General features: G+C 27.3%; 1 protein-coding gene across 2 annotated transcripts in view; it reads left to right on the top strand.

Moving 5' to 3' along the window:
* Nucleotides 1–18,219, top strand: part of LOC136076853 (disintegrin and metalloproteinase domain-containing protein unc-71-like) — a 162,500-nt gene that overhangs the window by 63,763 nt on the left and 80,518 nt on the right. For both annotated transcript variants that reach the window (XM_065790460.1, XM_065790459.1), the window contains exons 11-14: nt 3,948–4,135; nt 15,071–15,152; nt 15,263–15,344; nt 16,279–16,342. In XM_065790460.1, coding sequence (XP_065646532.1) covers nt 3,948–4,135; nt 15,071–15,152; nt 15,263–15,344; nt 16,279–16,342 — 416 coding nt within the window. The remainder of the gene's footprint in view (nt 1–3,947; nt 4,136–15,070; nt 15,153–15,262; nt 15,345–16,278; nt 16,343–18,219) is intronic.

Here is an 18,219-nt window from a genome sequence, read left to right as displayed (position 1 = left end):
AAGGAAATAGCTAGCACAATATAAAGATGCAGATACCTTAGCAGATACTAATTTTTCAATCAATTTTATATATGGTTTACAAGAAAGATCGGAAGTAAGAGTTAATCATAGAAGATTAAGAGTAGATGACTTTTTTTTTTTTTTTTTTTTTTTTTTTTTTAGATTATTCACCTCCCCAAGGCCCGAGGGGGGCCACTACAGTCGAGGAGGCTACTTTTTATTTTTATTTTTTTTTAGTTGTTATTCGTGGTACAACCCTCTCTCAACTCTTTAACTCCGAAACACGAACCTTTCTGAGCAAGGCCGCTGCGCGGAGAAACTAAGTTGAGAAACTTATCGAGTACATTACCGTTCATAAATATAAGTTTTTGAGCTCAAATGCCCCTCCTAACAATCAGAGAGTGTTGGCTTCTTATCAAGACAAGAATATTTGGTAATACTATTAGCAAACAATGCTTCCTTAGATGTGAAAATATCTGAAAGATCATTAATTTAAATTGAAATTAATAAGTAAGTTGAGTATAGGGTCAAGTATAGAACCTTGAGGAACCCTGAATTGATAGGATATAAGGAAGAGTGCTGTCCATCGAGGACAACTTTTAATACTATGATTGGTAAGAAAGGAATTAATAATCTTAAAGATATTACTTGATACATCGCTTTATCAAAAGCTTTAGAAACGTCAGGACCTCTTAACTTCTCCACATCTATCTAATGCACAATAAAATCTATTGGTTATTACTGTTAGAAAATCAGCTGTAGAACAAGAACATCGAAATTCATATTGATGGTCAGAAAGTAAGTTATGAGATTCAAGATAAGAGATTAAGTGTTTGTTAATTAAAAATTCAAAAACCTTGCTCATGATAAAAAGAAGGCTAATTGCATGGTAGTTGTGTTGGTGGTCAGTTGTGTTGGTGGTCATGGTAGTTGCATGGTGAGTCAGAGTTTTTGAAAATTGGGATAACAGATGCCGTTTTCCAGCAGGCTGGAAAACAAGACTCTTATAGGTATTTGTTAAATAGTTTTTAAAGTATAAATGACAGCTCCGGAGAACACTTCTGAATGACTATATCAGGTGTGTTGTCTAAACTACAAGCTGTAGAAGAATTTAAACAGGAAATCACTTTTATAGATACAGAAGCTAGATTGATACGAATGTGAAGCAATGGATCAACCTGTTTTTGGCTATATCAGGTAGAATGCAATTAGTGAAATCAAGAAATGATATTAATGAGACGTTCTTAGCAAACAACTCAGCTTTGTTTTAAAGTGAGGGGACTTATCCAAACCATACTAGAGAGGTGGAACAACAGATTTGCCCTTATTATAGGTACTGTTAAAAGTTCTCCAGAAGTCAGGAGAGCATAATTTTTGAGATGAAATTCTAGGTTTCGTGACCTAAGAATAGTGAGCTTTGGTGTTAGAAAAAACTTTTTTACAATGGTCTCTAGCAATAGAAAACAGACATCTGTTTTCTGGAGAATTTGTTTTGCTGATAGATATGAAAGTAATGGTTACGATTGAAAATTACAGCACCGCAATGCAAGGAAAAATATTGAGATGAGTGAGGCTTGACTTAAAATTGTTGAGAGAAATAAATGATATCATGCCTTTTTGAATCCAAGAAGTTACGTAAGAAGCATATTTTTCAGCAGAAAACTCAAAAGAGTTCTACCCAAGGGCCATCATGAAGAAAATCACAAGGTCAACAAATTTTTGTCAAAGGAACTTACCCCAAAATTACAGATAATGAAGATTCTGATGATGAAGAAGAATGAGAAAATAGTTTTAAAGAGATCAAACCATGATTAGATGCTTCGAAGCGTGAATGTAGAGAGACGGAGCACTGACTAGGATCAGAAACAAGGCATAAGTTGAGTAGAGAAAGTAAATGATTTGAATTGTCTGGCAAGGATGTTGAAATTTTGAATATTTGTATTAGATATTGAGAAAAGCATTTTGTTCATTTAGATCAAATATCACATCTAAAAGAGTACAATCTGGAGATGAAGGAGAATGATAAGGAACAAAAAGAAAGATGATAGAGTGAGGAGTTGTTAAGTGGAAGCACATAAAAGAACAGTCTGAGGATTCAAACTTTTATTCCTCAGATCATTGAGGTTTTTTTGAAAAACACGTGATTTTTTCAATATTTGTAAAAAATGAATTAAAACATTTAGGTGGTGATGGTATTTATGTTCAATATCTTCTGGAACTTTAGTCATGGTTTTATTTAAAGAATTCTCGAGCTTGCAGTTGCCTTAGTCCTGGTTATTAACCCAAGTTCATAAAATTGAGCTCTTATGCAACCTTGAGGAAGCACACTAAAAATACTAACTGGAACAATACCCATGCTCAATATGTTTATTTTTCAAAGTTTCTAATAAAAATAAATGTTTTGATAAAAAAATAATAGAAAATATAACTGTCATAAATAGTTTTATATATATATATATATATATATATATATATATATATATATATATATATATATATATATATATATATATATATATAGTATATACATATATACATACCTACATATATATATATATATATATATATATAAATATATATAGTATATACATATATACGTAGCTACATATATATATATATGTGTGTATATATATATGTGTGTGTATATATATATGTGTGTGTATATATATATGTGTGTATATATATATATATATATATATATATATATATATATATATATATATATATATATATATATATATATATATATATATATATATATATATATAGATCTATAGTTTGTTGTCTTTGGGAAGAGCGGAAAGAAAAAAAGTGATTCTTACGCCAACATGTACGTCACTTTTAATTACTTTTGACTTTCGTCCAACATTTGCGCGTTGTCAGAAAGTAAAAACCATTTATTTAATTACAAATTAATCGTTTTTTAAAAAGCAGCAAAAACGCAAATTTAATTGACCAGAATGTTTTTTAAAACATTCTGAATGTTTTTAACAATATAAACAATGTTTTTATTTTTATTTTTTTTATTAAAATGTTTTTATTTTTGTTTTTTTTATCAAAATGTTTTTATTTTTATTTTTTTTACTGTAAATCATGCACAGAGTGCTGCTACATCGACTATCTTATAGCCTGCTCGCTAGGGAGTGCTGCTACATCGACTGACAAATAGCCTGACTCGCAAGGGAGTGCTGGTACATCGACTGAGGGTTTGGTTGGGGCAGGCAGTCTATCAATTAATAAAAAAAAAAATTCCGGTCTTGCATTTTAATTTTTACTTTTTGTCAACAAAATATGGAAGAAAACTTTCAGACAACATATATAAGAGTATATATATATATATATATATATATATATATATATATATATATATATATATATATATATATATATATATATATATATATATATATATATGTATATATATATATATATATATATATATATATATATATATATATATATATATATATATATATAAATATATATATATATATATGTACAGATAAATATTTAGATTTTAGTTTTCTGATGGTTTTTGTTTTGTTTTTCTCAGATCTTTGCGCTCAGTTTTATTCATTTTCATTTTATTCTGATGTGGTTTTGCTTTTTTTTTGTTTCTATATTTAACATCTAAAACTGTTTGGTTTTTTTAATGTAACAATTTAAAATTTAACAAACAAGTTTTTTTAATCGGCGAATATTGTTCAAATTATGGTATGCATGTATCTATTATTTTTATTTGGTCCAGTCATATTAAATTAAACTCAAATTAACAAAGTAAATATGCAACTTTTTAATTGTATAATAAAATATAGTTAAAAATTTATATAGATTATATTATTATATTTAATAAAGAATAATATAAAGTAAGTAATTAAGGCTTTTCTGATGAACGAAGCCAAAATATCTATTATAAATATAAATTTAAAAAGTATTTAATTTTTCAGGCTTATCAAGCTATTGATGTACGCATAGTTGTTGTTGCCATTGATATTCAAATAGATGCATATGCATTCACTCGCTATGTAGATGATTCTGGAAAAGATCTAGACTCCTTTAAATATTATATTGACAATGTAATCAAAAAGACTTCACCTTTTAAAAATGTGGTTTTTGATGTTGCTATGTTTTTAAGGTAATTATTTATTATATGTAATCATAAACATTTAATTAAATTTAAATATCACAAAGCCCATTAAGTTTGATGGAGTGTCAATTGGTATTTTTTTTTTACTGATAAAGCATTGTTTTATCAGTAAATCTACCCTATACCCTAAGCTCTGCCACAATAAAGATTTCTCTAATACAGAAAGGTAGAAAATTACAATAAGCATGATATTTTCAAAATTCAAAAAACATATGAGGCTAATCTTTCAAAAAAACATTGAAAATGAAATCAAATGATTTCACACCAACAACTATTTTTGGTGGGCCAGCTCCCTAAAATAAGGTCTTTAATTTTTATTAAAAAATTGTCTTTTTCTAGTTTTTTTAAACAATGTACAACAAATGTTGTATCAGATTTAAATTCCTTACAATCACTTTTCACCTTTTTTTTTTATCAGTAAAAAGTTCTCTAACAAATGATTTTAAGTAAATTTTTGCTTCTCAACAGCGTACTCCATGATTATTCTTTAATATAATCTACGCTTAAAAAAAAAGAAAGTAATTAAAACTTTCTTTAATTTTTGGTTTCATTTTGATTTAAAGTTTTTATAAAATTTTAAATTATTTATGTATTTTGACGTCCTTAAAAAAGGAGTACATTTACTTTTTGTAAAAAAAAAAGGAAAAAATTTATTTAAAAGCTGCTCTCAAAACTGTTCTTTTGTCAAGTTCTATTGATGTACTATTGTTTTTTAAATTAAAAGTTGACTTTTTTTTTTCTTATGTTAGTTTGGGCAAAAACTTGCAAAAATGACACTTTGAATTGTCAATTGAGTTATCAAGTCAAAGTGTCAGTTGAATTACTGCTTTCTGTTAAAAAATGAATTCAATTACTGCACTGAGAAAATCCAAATTTTTAAGCTTTATCAAAAATAATTATCTATGCATTTCTAATATAATATATTAGATTTAAGCATATATTATATGCAATATAATATATATTCAATATAATATAATATTCTAATATAATATATTAGAATTATGCATATATTAATGCAATAAAAAAAATCAATGTGCTTATAAATATTAAGTAAAAATAAACGTTTACTTATTTTTTTACAAAAACAACAACACTGATCCCTAAATTTTTTGGCCCTCCATCCAATCAATATTAACATCAAATTTTCTTCACCCACCCCAATAGTTATAACACCCTTATTTTTAACAATGTTAATAATAGTTAGGTGATTAATTGGGCTGTTGCCCAATTAATCCTCTAACTATTATAAACTTTAGCAATATGTCAAGTGATAAAATTAATCATTAAACCAAAACAATACATTTCAAATGATAAATGAAAAATTGATTTTATATTTTTATGCTTTGCTTATTAAAACAATTTTTTTTTTGTTATTGGTAATTTCAGTTTAAAAAGTTTGTTTAAAACTTAACAATAAGATTTGTGTTTAGAAGTTTTATCTTAATTTATTATATTTTATGTAAATGTTATTCAAACTTTTTTTTTTTACTATTTTTGTATAATCTAAACAGCATATGCATGCACAGAAATTTGAATTTTGTTTAAGAAGCATATTTTTTCTTAAAGTCAGTATATTTTTGTATAATCAAAACAGCATATGCACACTCGAACATTTGAATTTTTTACATAGAAATAAGGTTTTTATTTATTTACATTATTGATTATCTTTCTGCAGATGGTATTTTTTTTCTTTTGTTTTTAAAATTTAAAAACAAATTTCCTATTAATCTAACAGCTTTTTCGCTTTACTTTTTATTAGTGACTAATATCTAAAAAGACCATAGTTAGTATTAAACAATGCTTCATTTCTAGAGAAAAATGTATTTAAACAAAGATTTCAGATTATTAAATAATGGTTGGGTAGTCAAATCAGCAGCTAAGTTAATTATAAAATTGTACATATTAAAGGCCACTTTGAATGCTTTAAATGGATATATGTAAGAATGCTTAGATAATTAATAGTGTTATCCTGACAGACATTTACAGCCTAATAATGAACTAGGAATCACTATACACTACATACTACATTACAACCACTATACACTATATACTTCATTTAACCAAGAACCTTTTTTCAATTTTCTTTTGACTTGATTGTATATATCTTTGGATCAGGGAAAATATCACTGTCACTATCATTAGCCAAATCCATTGTCTGAATTGGTCTCAGACTAGGCTGAAAAAAATAACCTCATTTAACATTTGATTACAAAAATACTTGATTTCATTGCTCAAATAATTAGACTAGCTGTCCATTTGATTTGGCAGAGGACTTGGCTGAACAGTGGTTTCATTTAGAATTGAAAAAAGAAGAACTATGGCTTCATTCTTTTTTTTTTTTTTTTTTTAGATTATTCACCTCCCCAAGGCCCGAGGGGGGCCACTACAGTCAAGGAGGCTACTCATTTTCACTATGGCTTCATTCAGCATTAGAACACCTATTTCTAAAATGCTTTTTGTGCATAAACATTTTTTTTGAATTCTTTACATACTTTATACAAATGATCAAGGATGTCATAGCCATTCTGGATACAGAAATTGAAAGTATAAAATTGTTCATATGTTAAATAAGTATCCAATACCAAAGAAGCAATATTATTGTCAAGGTAATTGTTTTTATCTCCAAATCAGTAGCATTTGTTACTTCATATTCAGATATTGCTGCAAGTTTATTTTACTTGATTTTACTTTCCAAAATCAACACTCTTTTCAATTGCATTATCTGATGTTGTTGTTCTAATGTCAGTTTTAATTGGTGAAGACTTGATTCAAGCAAATTAATCTCATCAAATAACAAAAAAGTTTTAGTGAATGAAAGATATCCAATCCTTGCTTTGTCCAACCTGTTTCACTAAAACTTTAATTGGAGCCTAGCGGTATATCTGTAGTATTGAAAGATTAAACAGATCTTTGTAGAAAACTAAATTTTTATGTTGCTGATTGAATAAGTGCCGCTATTTTTTTGAAGAACTTGAATGTTAAAACTTCAAGTTGTGTTTCTTAGTTAATTCTGAAGCATATCTTTTAAATTGTTTTTTTCAAAATCCAAATCCTAATGTAGCTCTTGTTAACACATTTTTGATCTCTAAACTGCTAGATATTGTACTAGGTCTAGATCTGGCTCCATGAACTGAATCTCCTCTTAAGTATTTACCTAGAATTGACTGGGCAATACTGTATTGTATAGTAGCTTCTCATTGTGACATTAAACTATTTTCAACAGCATCTAATATCAATATTGGACCACCTAAATCTCTCACTTTTCTTACTTTCTGGGTCAACTTTGAAAAAGTTTTCTTTTCAAATAATTGTTCTTTACATTATTTCCCCTATGATTATTGAAATTATCAAATAAACACAGTATACTAACTTGAATAGTTGACCTTAATTAGATTACATTATGTTTTCTTAAAATACACATTGTCTCACATTATTATAAAATAAACAATGTCACATATACATATACATTTACAAGCATAATAAATAATAATCATACATACTTATGCAATAGTATAACAGACATGCATAAATGCAATGCTCTGTATGGAATTAATATGTACACAATTATATATCACATTAATGAAATAACATACATATCATGATGAGCATATTTTGTGTTATGTTTATTATATAATATTATATGTATATATATATATATATATATGTATATGTATATATATATATATATATATATATATATATATATATATATATATATATATATATATATATATATATATATATGTATATAAATATATGTATATATATATGTATATAATATATATATATGTATATATATATATATATATATATATATATATATATATATATATATATATATATATATATATATATATATACACATATACAACTTAAATTGCTTGTTTAGATAAGCACTCTGACGTCACAATGAATTTGCCTCCTGACGAGGGCTTCAGTACATACATTGACTGACAAATAGCCTGACTCCCAGCTGATTGCTGCTACATCAAATGAGGGTTTAGGATGGGGCAGCAAACTTTTTTTTTTTTAATTCTTCGTTTTTGTTTTTGTTTTCTAAAAATGAGATATGCTATAAAGATAAGCAAAACTATATTTATGTATGTATACATATATATAGTTTTGCTTATCTGTATAGCAAAATTATAGAGTTATAGCTACTTTTAAAATTTTGCTTATGATATGACCAACAAATCAGTATACGGAACCATATTTAAGTAACAAAATTGTTACTTAAATAGGTTAGATAAGTAGCTTATATATATGATTAGTTAAACTTTGATCTCAATATTTTTTTAAAGAAACTATATTGATTACTTTCGGTATAAAATATTTCCTTATAATAGCCTTTTTAAAAAATAAGATTTCTTAATAATTAAAACTGATAGAAACATTTATAATAGCAAATGTAAAACATAGTTACCTTGAGGATAAAAAAAGATAAATTCAATTGGATAACTATCTTGCCAAATAAATAAAGGAAATAAAGGGGGACCAAAATTCAGCTCCTAATATGACCTGGCTATTATTTGGGCACTTTGCCATATGTATATAACATTTCGAAAAAGATGTTATCCTGTTTTGACATTGACAATAGGTTTTTTTTCCTTTTTAAATTAAATTTATAGGTACATTTATAAAAAAAGTTTTAACTATACTTTGAAGAGCCAAAACTTATTAAATCATTCTCAAATAAAAATTTACAATTTGTGTAACTAATTACTCATAATTTTTTACCTAAATAACTCTTTCATTTATTTGCAAAGTGAAATATAGCAATTATATTCTTTTTTGCAAAATATAACAATATATTTGTAACAAAAGTAAAAGTAAAGAAATAAATCAAAGTAAAAAAAAAAATCAAATATGAAATATATTTACATAAATCTATTTAATTTAAGCAGTATAAAATACCAGATTTAATCATAGGCCTTTTTTTAGTTAAAACCAACTGCTGTGTTGATCTTATTCACTTCACAACATCATTATTAATTTAATATTTTGTTATTAATCTAAAATTTTTAAAATATTATAATAATTGTTTTGACTATCAAATTGCCATATAAATTTTTGATCTACATTAAAGATTTTTATTGGCTAATATAACAGAGCTGAGCAATTTTCTTTGACACATATAGGGTCATTTTTATGTCTCTCAGTTGAGCTTATTGGACCCTTAGTCTGAAATTTCATTACAAATTTTTTTATGTGAAGAAATGTTAAATACTTTATTTAAATGTGTTTAAATAAAAGTTATACCCAAATAAAAAATTTGAATTTAAAAAATTATACTTTTAAGTATTGTTTGAAATAACATTGTTAACAAGAAATTTTAAAAAATAACCTAACAGAGCGTTAGTCAAAAAATTTTTGACTAGGTCTCCTTTAAGTTAATGGTAAAATTAATAGAATATTTTAATTTTATAAATATTTTTGTAAAGATATTGTCTGCAATAACTTTGTAGCCAGTGGCAGTGGTATCATTATTTTAGGTTGTGCATTTTAAAAGTCAACATGACTATGGCCTATAATTTTTTATTTATAACATCAAAAGATAACAAAAAATAAGTTAAATGTGCCATTTTTAATTTGACTTTGCATTTCGTAAAGTTTTTCAAATAGTTTTAAAATTTCATTAAGTTTTTCAGTTTTCAGTTTATCAGTTTTTAAGCTTTTATAAAGAAGTTAGTTAGTAGTAAAAGCTGTAATTAGGAAAGCCATTGAGTGCATTATTGACACATTACAGCAACCAAAGTGATTGATTGCTGCTTATCCAGCAATCAATTGCTGCTTTAAAACTGTTGACTGAAAATGATTGAACTACTTCTTTGGCAGAGAGTTCCATATATTCGCTGTTCTATTAAAAAATTTTTTCTCTGTACTTATGCCTTGTCATTTCTTGTAATATTTAAAGCAGTGATCCTCAACTGATTGCTAACAATTAGAAAACAAATATTTTTTTCTAGTTTGTCAACATTTTGCATAATTTTAAACATGTATCATCTCTCCCTTTTGTCTCCTTTTCACTATTGTAGTTAGATGCTTTGAACCTTTTTTCATAGAAAAGAAATCTTGATGAAATTGATCTTGAAGAAATTTAAAAAAATATTGATGATACTAGTTTTATAGCTTTGTGCTGGATTCTTTCCATATTGTCACAATAACATTTTGAACTCTAACAAATTAAAGTTAAATAAAGTAATCAAAGTAATTTACAATCAAAATGAGCAAAAGTTTTCTTGATGCTGCCGAACATTTGATTTACTTTGTTGGAAGTAGTCATGACTTGATTTTTCCACCTAAGATTCATACTGAAAAGCAGACCAAGATCTATTTCTCTACTAAACTCAATCAATTGAATACCGTTTGTATAATACGAAATATTTTTGTTGTTATGGTCATAATGCATAACCACACATTTTGAGATGTTAAATAGAAGAAGTCAAGTTTTTGACCATTTGTAGGCATTATCTAGATCTGTTTGAAGTTTAGTAGTACATAGTTTTGTGGATATTTTTGAGAGTATTTTTGTATCATTTATATATTATTTGGTGACATAAGACAAATTTTTAGGATGGTCATTAATCTACAAAAGAAATAGAAGTGGGGCAATCACAGAACCTTGTGGTACACCACTGAAAATCTTAACCCAGTCAGAAATGATTTCACCTTGAACAACTCTTTATCTTCTGCTTCCTAGAAAAGCTTCAATCCATATTAAAATTAGACCATCAAAGTCGAATGGTTTAAATTTGACTAGCAAACTTTTGTGTGGAACAGCGTCGAAGGCTGCAGCAAAATCTAACAAAACTACATCAACTAGAATACCAACAAGGTAATAAAATTCTAAAAATAAGATGAGAAAATACTACTTTTCTTTCTTTGACAAGCTTAAAAATTGATCACAATTCTGAATTTAATTCTAAGTTTTCATTCTTCACATGTGCTTGCTGTTAAGAACAACCAGACAGTTGGTCAAGTGCTCTGCATATTGAGGATGACCAAGAAAACGTTTGAATCTTTGCCAATGGAGCTTAAACTCATGATGTAGTGCCTCTGTCCCTTGTTCACTGAAGATGCCTAGAGAGCATTTCCTTCTGTTGATGGAATATTGAATGTGGTGAAAGACTTTTGATGTTACAGATGGCCCATTGAGAGCAATGTAGGGTTCCTTGAAAGTTTTGATTTTTTCAGAATAGTCTTTGTCAAGTTCATTGCCAAATCATGACTCTACAACAGCATTGAATTTTTGTATTGTGTCAACGTAGTCAAAAACTTGAAATGCAGACTCTTTCAGCTAGCTATAAGTCAATGTTTTTCAGGATCTTTCTGCATTCTGGTCCAGCCAACTGACCACCATGGTATGGCTTAATTTGAATGTGTAGTGCAGAAAGCCACTTGTCAACATTAGTCCAAGAGTCTTTGAGTGACTTAAGCAGATGGTTCACAACTCCTAATAGCAGATGGAGCTCCATTGGAGGGATAAGGTCAATAAGGAGAGAATCATCAGGAAGACTGATAATTGGAGAATGAATAGTGTTGTTAAATCTTTTTACTATTTTGCTATCACCCCAAGAGGCAATGAAAGCTTCAAAGTTTTTCTTGACAGAACCAAAGGTTTGAGGAGTTCCACAACTTGCAAGATTCTTTGCATCAATGTCACCCCATGTACTAGGGTGTGAACTAGCATGTGACTGAATTCCACAAATAATGTTTGCAAGTTTCATGTCACAAGACAAAAAGAAACTTATTTGGTGCACTTGGACGAGTTCTAAGATTGTTTTCACATTCTCATAGGTTTCTGGAAGTTCCTCACAAACAGAAATAAAAAGCTGCCTTTTGACACAGGAGTTTTTTGCAGTTTGATGAGTCAGAAGTCTTCTAGTGACATGTTTTAGGTTTGTTGCAAACACCCAAACTGACTTTGAGAAAACCTCCTCCTCATCTATACCCACTTTCACAAGGTGGTTTTGAGAAATGTTTCTTTTGAGTAGAGTTTTTTCTAGAAGAGACTTTGCACTAATGCAATGTGCAACTACTTTTGGTTCACTGAGGTTCTGTTTTGATGAAAACAGAACCTCAGTGTGAGTAAATTCAGATTCAAGTTGTCGCCCAAAAGACTGAAAGTTAGTTGCAAAATTATTTTCTACAATGCAGGTCTGTGACACATTATTCAAGGTTGAAACCAGTTTCTGCACTCAAGAGTTAGAAAGACAGTGTTCATTTGTACTTTTGCTAAGTCTTCAGCACCAAGGAATTCATTTTCTGGAAAGAGGCATTTGGATCGTGATGAACCTGCAAATAAATTACAAAATGTTGTCAAGATTCTCAACTATTATACAAACCAATTATATTTCTTTATCACATTATAGACATTATTTACCTTGAAGGACTGGAAATGGACTGCCTCCTTGTGCTTGTTTGAGACGAATTGTTCCATGTGGAGATGCTTCAGATAAAGAAATGACTGATACTGCAACTGTTTCAGCAGCAAGTCTGTCCTTTGATTTGACTTCAACCAAGTTCTTGTGTAGAGTACTTTTTGTACATACATGAGCAAAACCACGGCCAATGACTGAAAAGCATTTTCCACATCTTTTCTCTATAGTATATTGAGCTTTTGTAACCTAGGCTGGTCCTGGGTTAGATGAGTTTTCAAGGAAAGTAGGCTCAGCTTTTCCAGATAGTCTTGCAGTTGAGCAAATCTTGCAATCACAGGTTGAAGTTCTGGTCAGTGTTTTTAGACTGATTGAATTAAAGTTGTGAAGTTCTGGCAAAGTGACCTTCTGACCTTCATCACATCTTCTAAGTGATGATCTACAGGCCTCACATACACCAAGAGGGACTCTTGGGTCTTGAAAATCAATCTGTTTCTGTAAAATAACCTGTGATCTGTGTTTCATATCGTCAGTCAGTGCTCTAGAAGCCTTTTTGAAACAAAGAAAGCAGATACATTTTCGGTTTTCTTTATGAGACTTTGCCCTATTAGGCATTTTGTCATGAAAAACTATGTTTTTTGTTTTAAATTAATACAAATCTAAAAAACACAAATGTAAACAAACATATGCATGTCTTTTCCCAGAATTTTACGCGACTTTTAGGTTTGTGTTGCGCTACAAAACTCTGAAGGCTTTGTTCGCTTAACTCCAGAAAAAAAATTTAAAAAGATTTTTTGTTTTTTTTGTTGACAGTGAATTTAATTGCATTGTTTTTTATGAATGTAGAGTTACTTTGACCTGATACAGAAATTTTTTTTAACACAACTGATTTTATTTTCTTTGAACCTTTTCATTTATAACATAAACTTTACATGCAATTTTCTCTCTCGGATGCCAATCAGTGATTTTGAGTTTAATATTTTTTTGATTCTCTAGGTACATACTATCATCCCTCAAGAGGGTTTCTCTGGGTCAGAAGGTTTGGGTGGGAAGCCTTTTTTTGGAACAGTGTACATGATTTGTTTCTAACAAGCCATGTTTCTATCTTGCTAGAAGATTATTCTTATACAAGTATTCCTTCATTTTAGCTCTAATTATACTTTTCATTTTTCATGGGATTGAAGTCAGAGAAACTGGGCAGTAGTTGAGTCTTATCACCTTTTTTGAACAGTGCTGTTATGTTCACTGATCGGAATTAAACTGGAAGCTTACTATTCGTTAAAGATACTCTAAAAATTAATGTTATAGGATTAGCAAAGGCCCAGATTATAAGCAGAAATGGAGGCACCTTATCAGGACCTCAAACTTTGTTTTTATTAGGATTTTTCAGTTTGTCTAATACCATTTGTAACTGATTTCATTTGGATCTAAATCAACAAACTTTAAATGATTCTTATCAAATTCAAATTTGAAATTTGGAAGTTTACCTTCTTCAATTACAAAAAAATCTTGGAAACTTAGTTTGCACTCTTTACACAATTTAAGATCTTTCCATTTACATGCACAGTTTATGTATCAAAGATTTTTCTTTTTTCTTATTAGATTTTTAAGGTCATTTTTGATTCATGGAACGTTTTTTTAATCTAGACATATCAATTACTGGAATAAATTGATTACGTGCCACATTCAACAGATAGATTAATTTATCATACTAATATCATACTATCGTATTGCTGAACCAATAGAGTCTCAAATAGCAGTATCCAATCAACATTTGTAATAAAGTCAGAGATTTAAATGTCACCTTTTTTTGTAATTAATTTTAAGTGCAAGGTTGTTTATGAAAACAGTTTTAATACTGATTTATTTTATTTCATAAAAATTAAAGAAAATATGTTTTTACTTAAAATAAGTTTAATCTATTGAAAAATAATTTTTGTATAAATTTTTTTGTTTTTATTTACCTTTTTTTAACAAATAATTTTGTGAATAAAGCTTTCATTTATATTAAGTTTTTAGAAACAGTATAGTATAATTTTTTGGGTTTTCACAAACTATTTTCAAAAATAAGAAAAAATTATCAATTATCTACTACTTTTTTTGTTCCTTCTATTTTTTTTGTTCCTTCTATTTTTTTTGTTCCTTCTATTTTTTGTCCTTTCTTTTACAATTGTAACTTGTAAAATGAAAACAGAAAATATTGAAAATGTAATATATATCTCTTACTTGTTCCATGACAACTTTCCTATTTTCCCTTCTTGGTAATATTTTTACCAATTCATTTATCTAATTCTATAGTTTTTCAGCAAATAAAACTTTGATAAAGCAAACAAATCTTTGACACTTTTGGCATAATTAGCATTTAATTATTATTTATAAGTTTTCAAATCTTACATCTAACACATGACAATAAGTTATGTATTTCAAACTTTATAAATATTACACATTACAAATGTGAAATTGTTTATAATCATTTGTCTACATTGTTTATAATCATTTTAAAAACGTTTATTTTATTTCAGTTTCAATGTTATTTCTTTCTCAGTTTTAATCGGTGGCCAGATGGAGTAGTTGGAATAGCATATATAGATTCCATTTGTGGTGAATACTCTATAAATGATAATTATGTATGCCAATATTTTACTTATTTTTTTATTTATATGATATATTTTTAAACCTTTTTTAAATTTTTTCAGTGTATATACACTTTTTAATTTTTATTTTTATTGTATTTAAGTTTGAATTTGACAACATAAGTGCTACAGTACATACAATCGGTCATGAATTTGGTCACATTTTAGGATTTAATCATGATGAAGGTAAGCAGGTTGCTTGAACTAAGTTTTCAAGTGAATTGTTGCTAAATTGTTGTATTTCCATAATATTATACCTAAAAGTATGTATGCATATAGATACATACATACAAACATATATACATACAAACATATACATACATGCATACATGCTTACATGCATACATACATACATACATATATACAAACATACATACATATATACATACGTGCATACATATGTTCGCATGTACTTACATACAGACATAAACACATACATACTTACACACATATACATACAAACATATATACATACATAAATACAGAGATGCAAACATTTATTCATAGATACATACATAAATATATACATACATACATACATACATATATACGTACATACACACTTACATACATACATACATACATACATACATGCATTCATACATACATACATACATACATACATACATACATACATACATACATACATACATACATACATACATACATACATACATACATACATACATGCATGCATTCATACATACATACATATACACATATATACAAACATACATACATACATGCATGTATACATTTATGCATACATGCATACATACATTTATGCATACATACATACATACACACATACATACATACATACATAAATGCATACATACATACATACATACATACATACATACATACATACATACACACATACATACATACATACATACATACATACATACATACATACATACATACATACATACATACATACATACATACATACATACATACATACATACATACATACATACATACATACATACATACATACATACGTACAAACATACATACATACATAGATATATACAAACATACATAAAAATATAGATATATACTGAGTGTTGCTAACTAAATTTTATGTTAACAAAAATATTTTTTAATTTCTTAGATAAATGTGATGGACCTGTTATATGCTTAACAAGGAGAGGATGTTTTATGGAAAATCAAGACAAGTAAGTTTTTTTGCTTTTTCTATTGGTGAAAGCAAGTTACTGATATTATATGGGTGACAAATGTAAATTTATTTTATGATATCTTTTTTCAAAGTAGGTGTGCGTATAAATTGATATATATATATATATATATATATATATATATATATATATATATATATATATATATATATATATATATATGTGTATATATATATATATTAGGATGGTTCAAAAACAACCTTTTCGAAAATACTTGCTAGCACTCCTTTATATGTATTGTTTATGACAAAATAACACTGGATTTAAAATATTTTTGAATGAAAGATTTTAAGGGTTGCTACAAACATTAAACAGTAGGGTGCAGTAAAATTCTTATGTTTTTGAAAATAATAAATTTCATGTAAAATTAAATTTCAAGGTAGGTTTGCTATAAACAAGTTTTTGATTAGAAAATGTCTTGATGCCCAAAATTTCACAATTTAGACATTATTAAAATGAAATAAAATTATATTAGTATAAAATAAATATGTACTGTTTTTATGTATTATACTTTCATAAAGAGTCTAGTGCCGAATCGATTTTAAAATAAGTTCTGACTTTGCTCTGCACCATTTAAAATCATTATAGATTGTAGTTTATTGTTATTTAATTTGTTACTTGTTATTTAATTAAGTCATTCATAAATTATGTCAAAAGCTAAAACAATTATCTATGACTATAATTTCAGATTTTATTGGACCTGGAATAGATTTTATTCATAGTGAACTGCCTACAAACAGAGCAGTTATTCAAAAAGGAATTTTATTGAAAAAACAAAAGAATATACACCAAAGCAGATATTTTAACAAAGATCAAGCGTTCCACTTGTTTTTTTTAATGGAGAAAAGCAAGTTTTACATTTCAGTAACCACTTGTTATTGGTGAAAAATTGTTATATTGTTGGATAAAAACTCTTTGGGAAAAGGTAGAAAATGTTGCATGGGGAAGAACTAAAGTAAAATTAAAAGAAGAATTTATATTGAAATTAGACAAGCTTGTGGACCTCACCACGTGTCCTTATACAATTCTTTCATGTGATAATAATCTGTCTGAGTGTACTTCTCCAAAAAATTGTAAAAATAAAGCACGTATAAGTTGCACCTGTATTGTTACTAAAAAAATTCCAGCTATGGAGCTTAGATGGCTATAAAGTCAAAGAAATAAGACATGTGAAATGTCTGACATGTAGATGGGACATGCTGATAAAACAAAAAGTAGACAATAAAATATATAAAAACTCAAAAGAGAAAAGTCAGTGACGAAGAAGCTTACCAAAGAAGAATTAAAAAGCTACAGGATGAGTAGTTGTTTTTAAAGGTAAGTATAAGATAAAAGTAATAAATATTATATATATATATATATATATATATATATATATATATATATATATATATATATATATATATATATATATATATATATATATATATATATATGTTTATATATATATTTATTTATATATGTGTATATATAATAATAATAATAATAATAATAATAATAATAATAATAATAATAGTAGTATTAAAAGTTACATATATAATAATATTAATAGTTGTAAATGTTTGGTTTTAGCTCACAGAAAAAGACTATTTAGAATTAGACAAAGAATATCAAGGAATTATTTTTCCTTGCTCTCCTTTAAACAAAAACTATGATCCATCGAAAGTTTAATTGAAGATTTAATTGAAGCAAGATTTCTCACCCCTGAAACCTCTTACCATGATTGTGACCCCTGAAAAATGGTGCTTGTGGTTCTTTTAAGTTGACATAATTCATGAAAAAAGTCATGGCGAATGCAAAGAAAAATGATAATTCAAAACTTCCAAATGCAGAAAATATTGGTTTTTACTTTGATG

The sequence above is a fragment of the Hydra vulgaris genome, chromosome 02, assembly GCF_038396675.1.
Source record: "Hydra vulgaris chromosome 02, alternate assembly HydraT2T_AEP".
NCBI lineage: Eukaryota > Metazoa > Cnidaria > Hydrozoa > Anthoathecata > Hydridae > Hydra > Hydra vulgaris.
The sequence above is the reverse complement of the archived record's forward strand: the minus strand, read 5'-3'. Positions and strand labels throughout refer to the sequence as shown.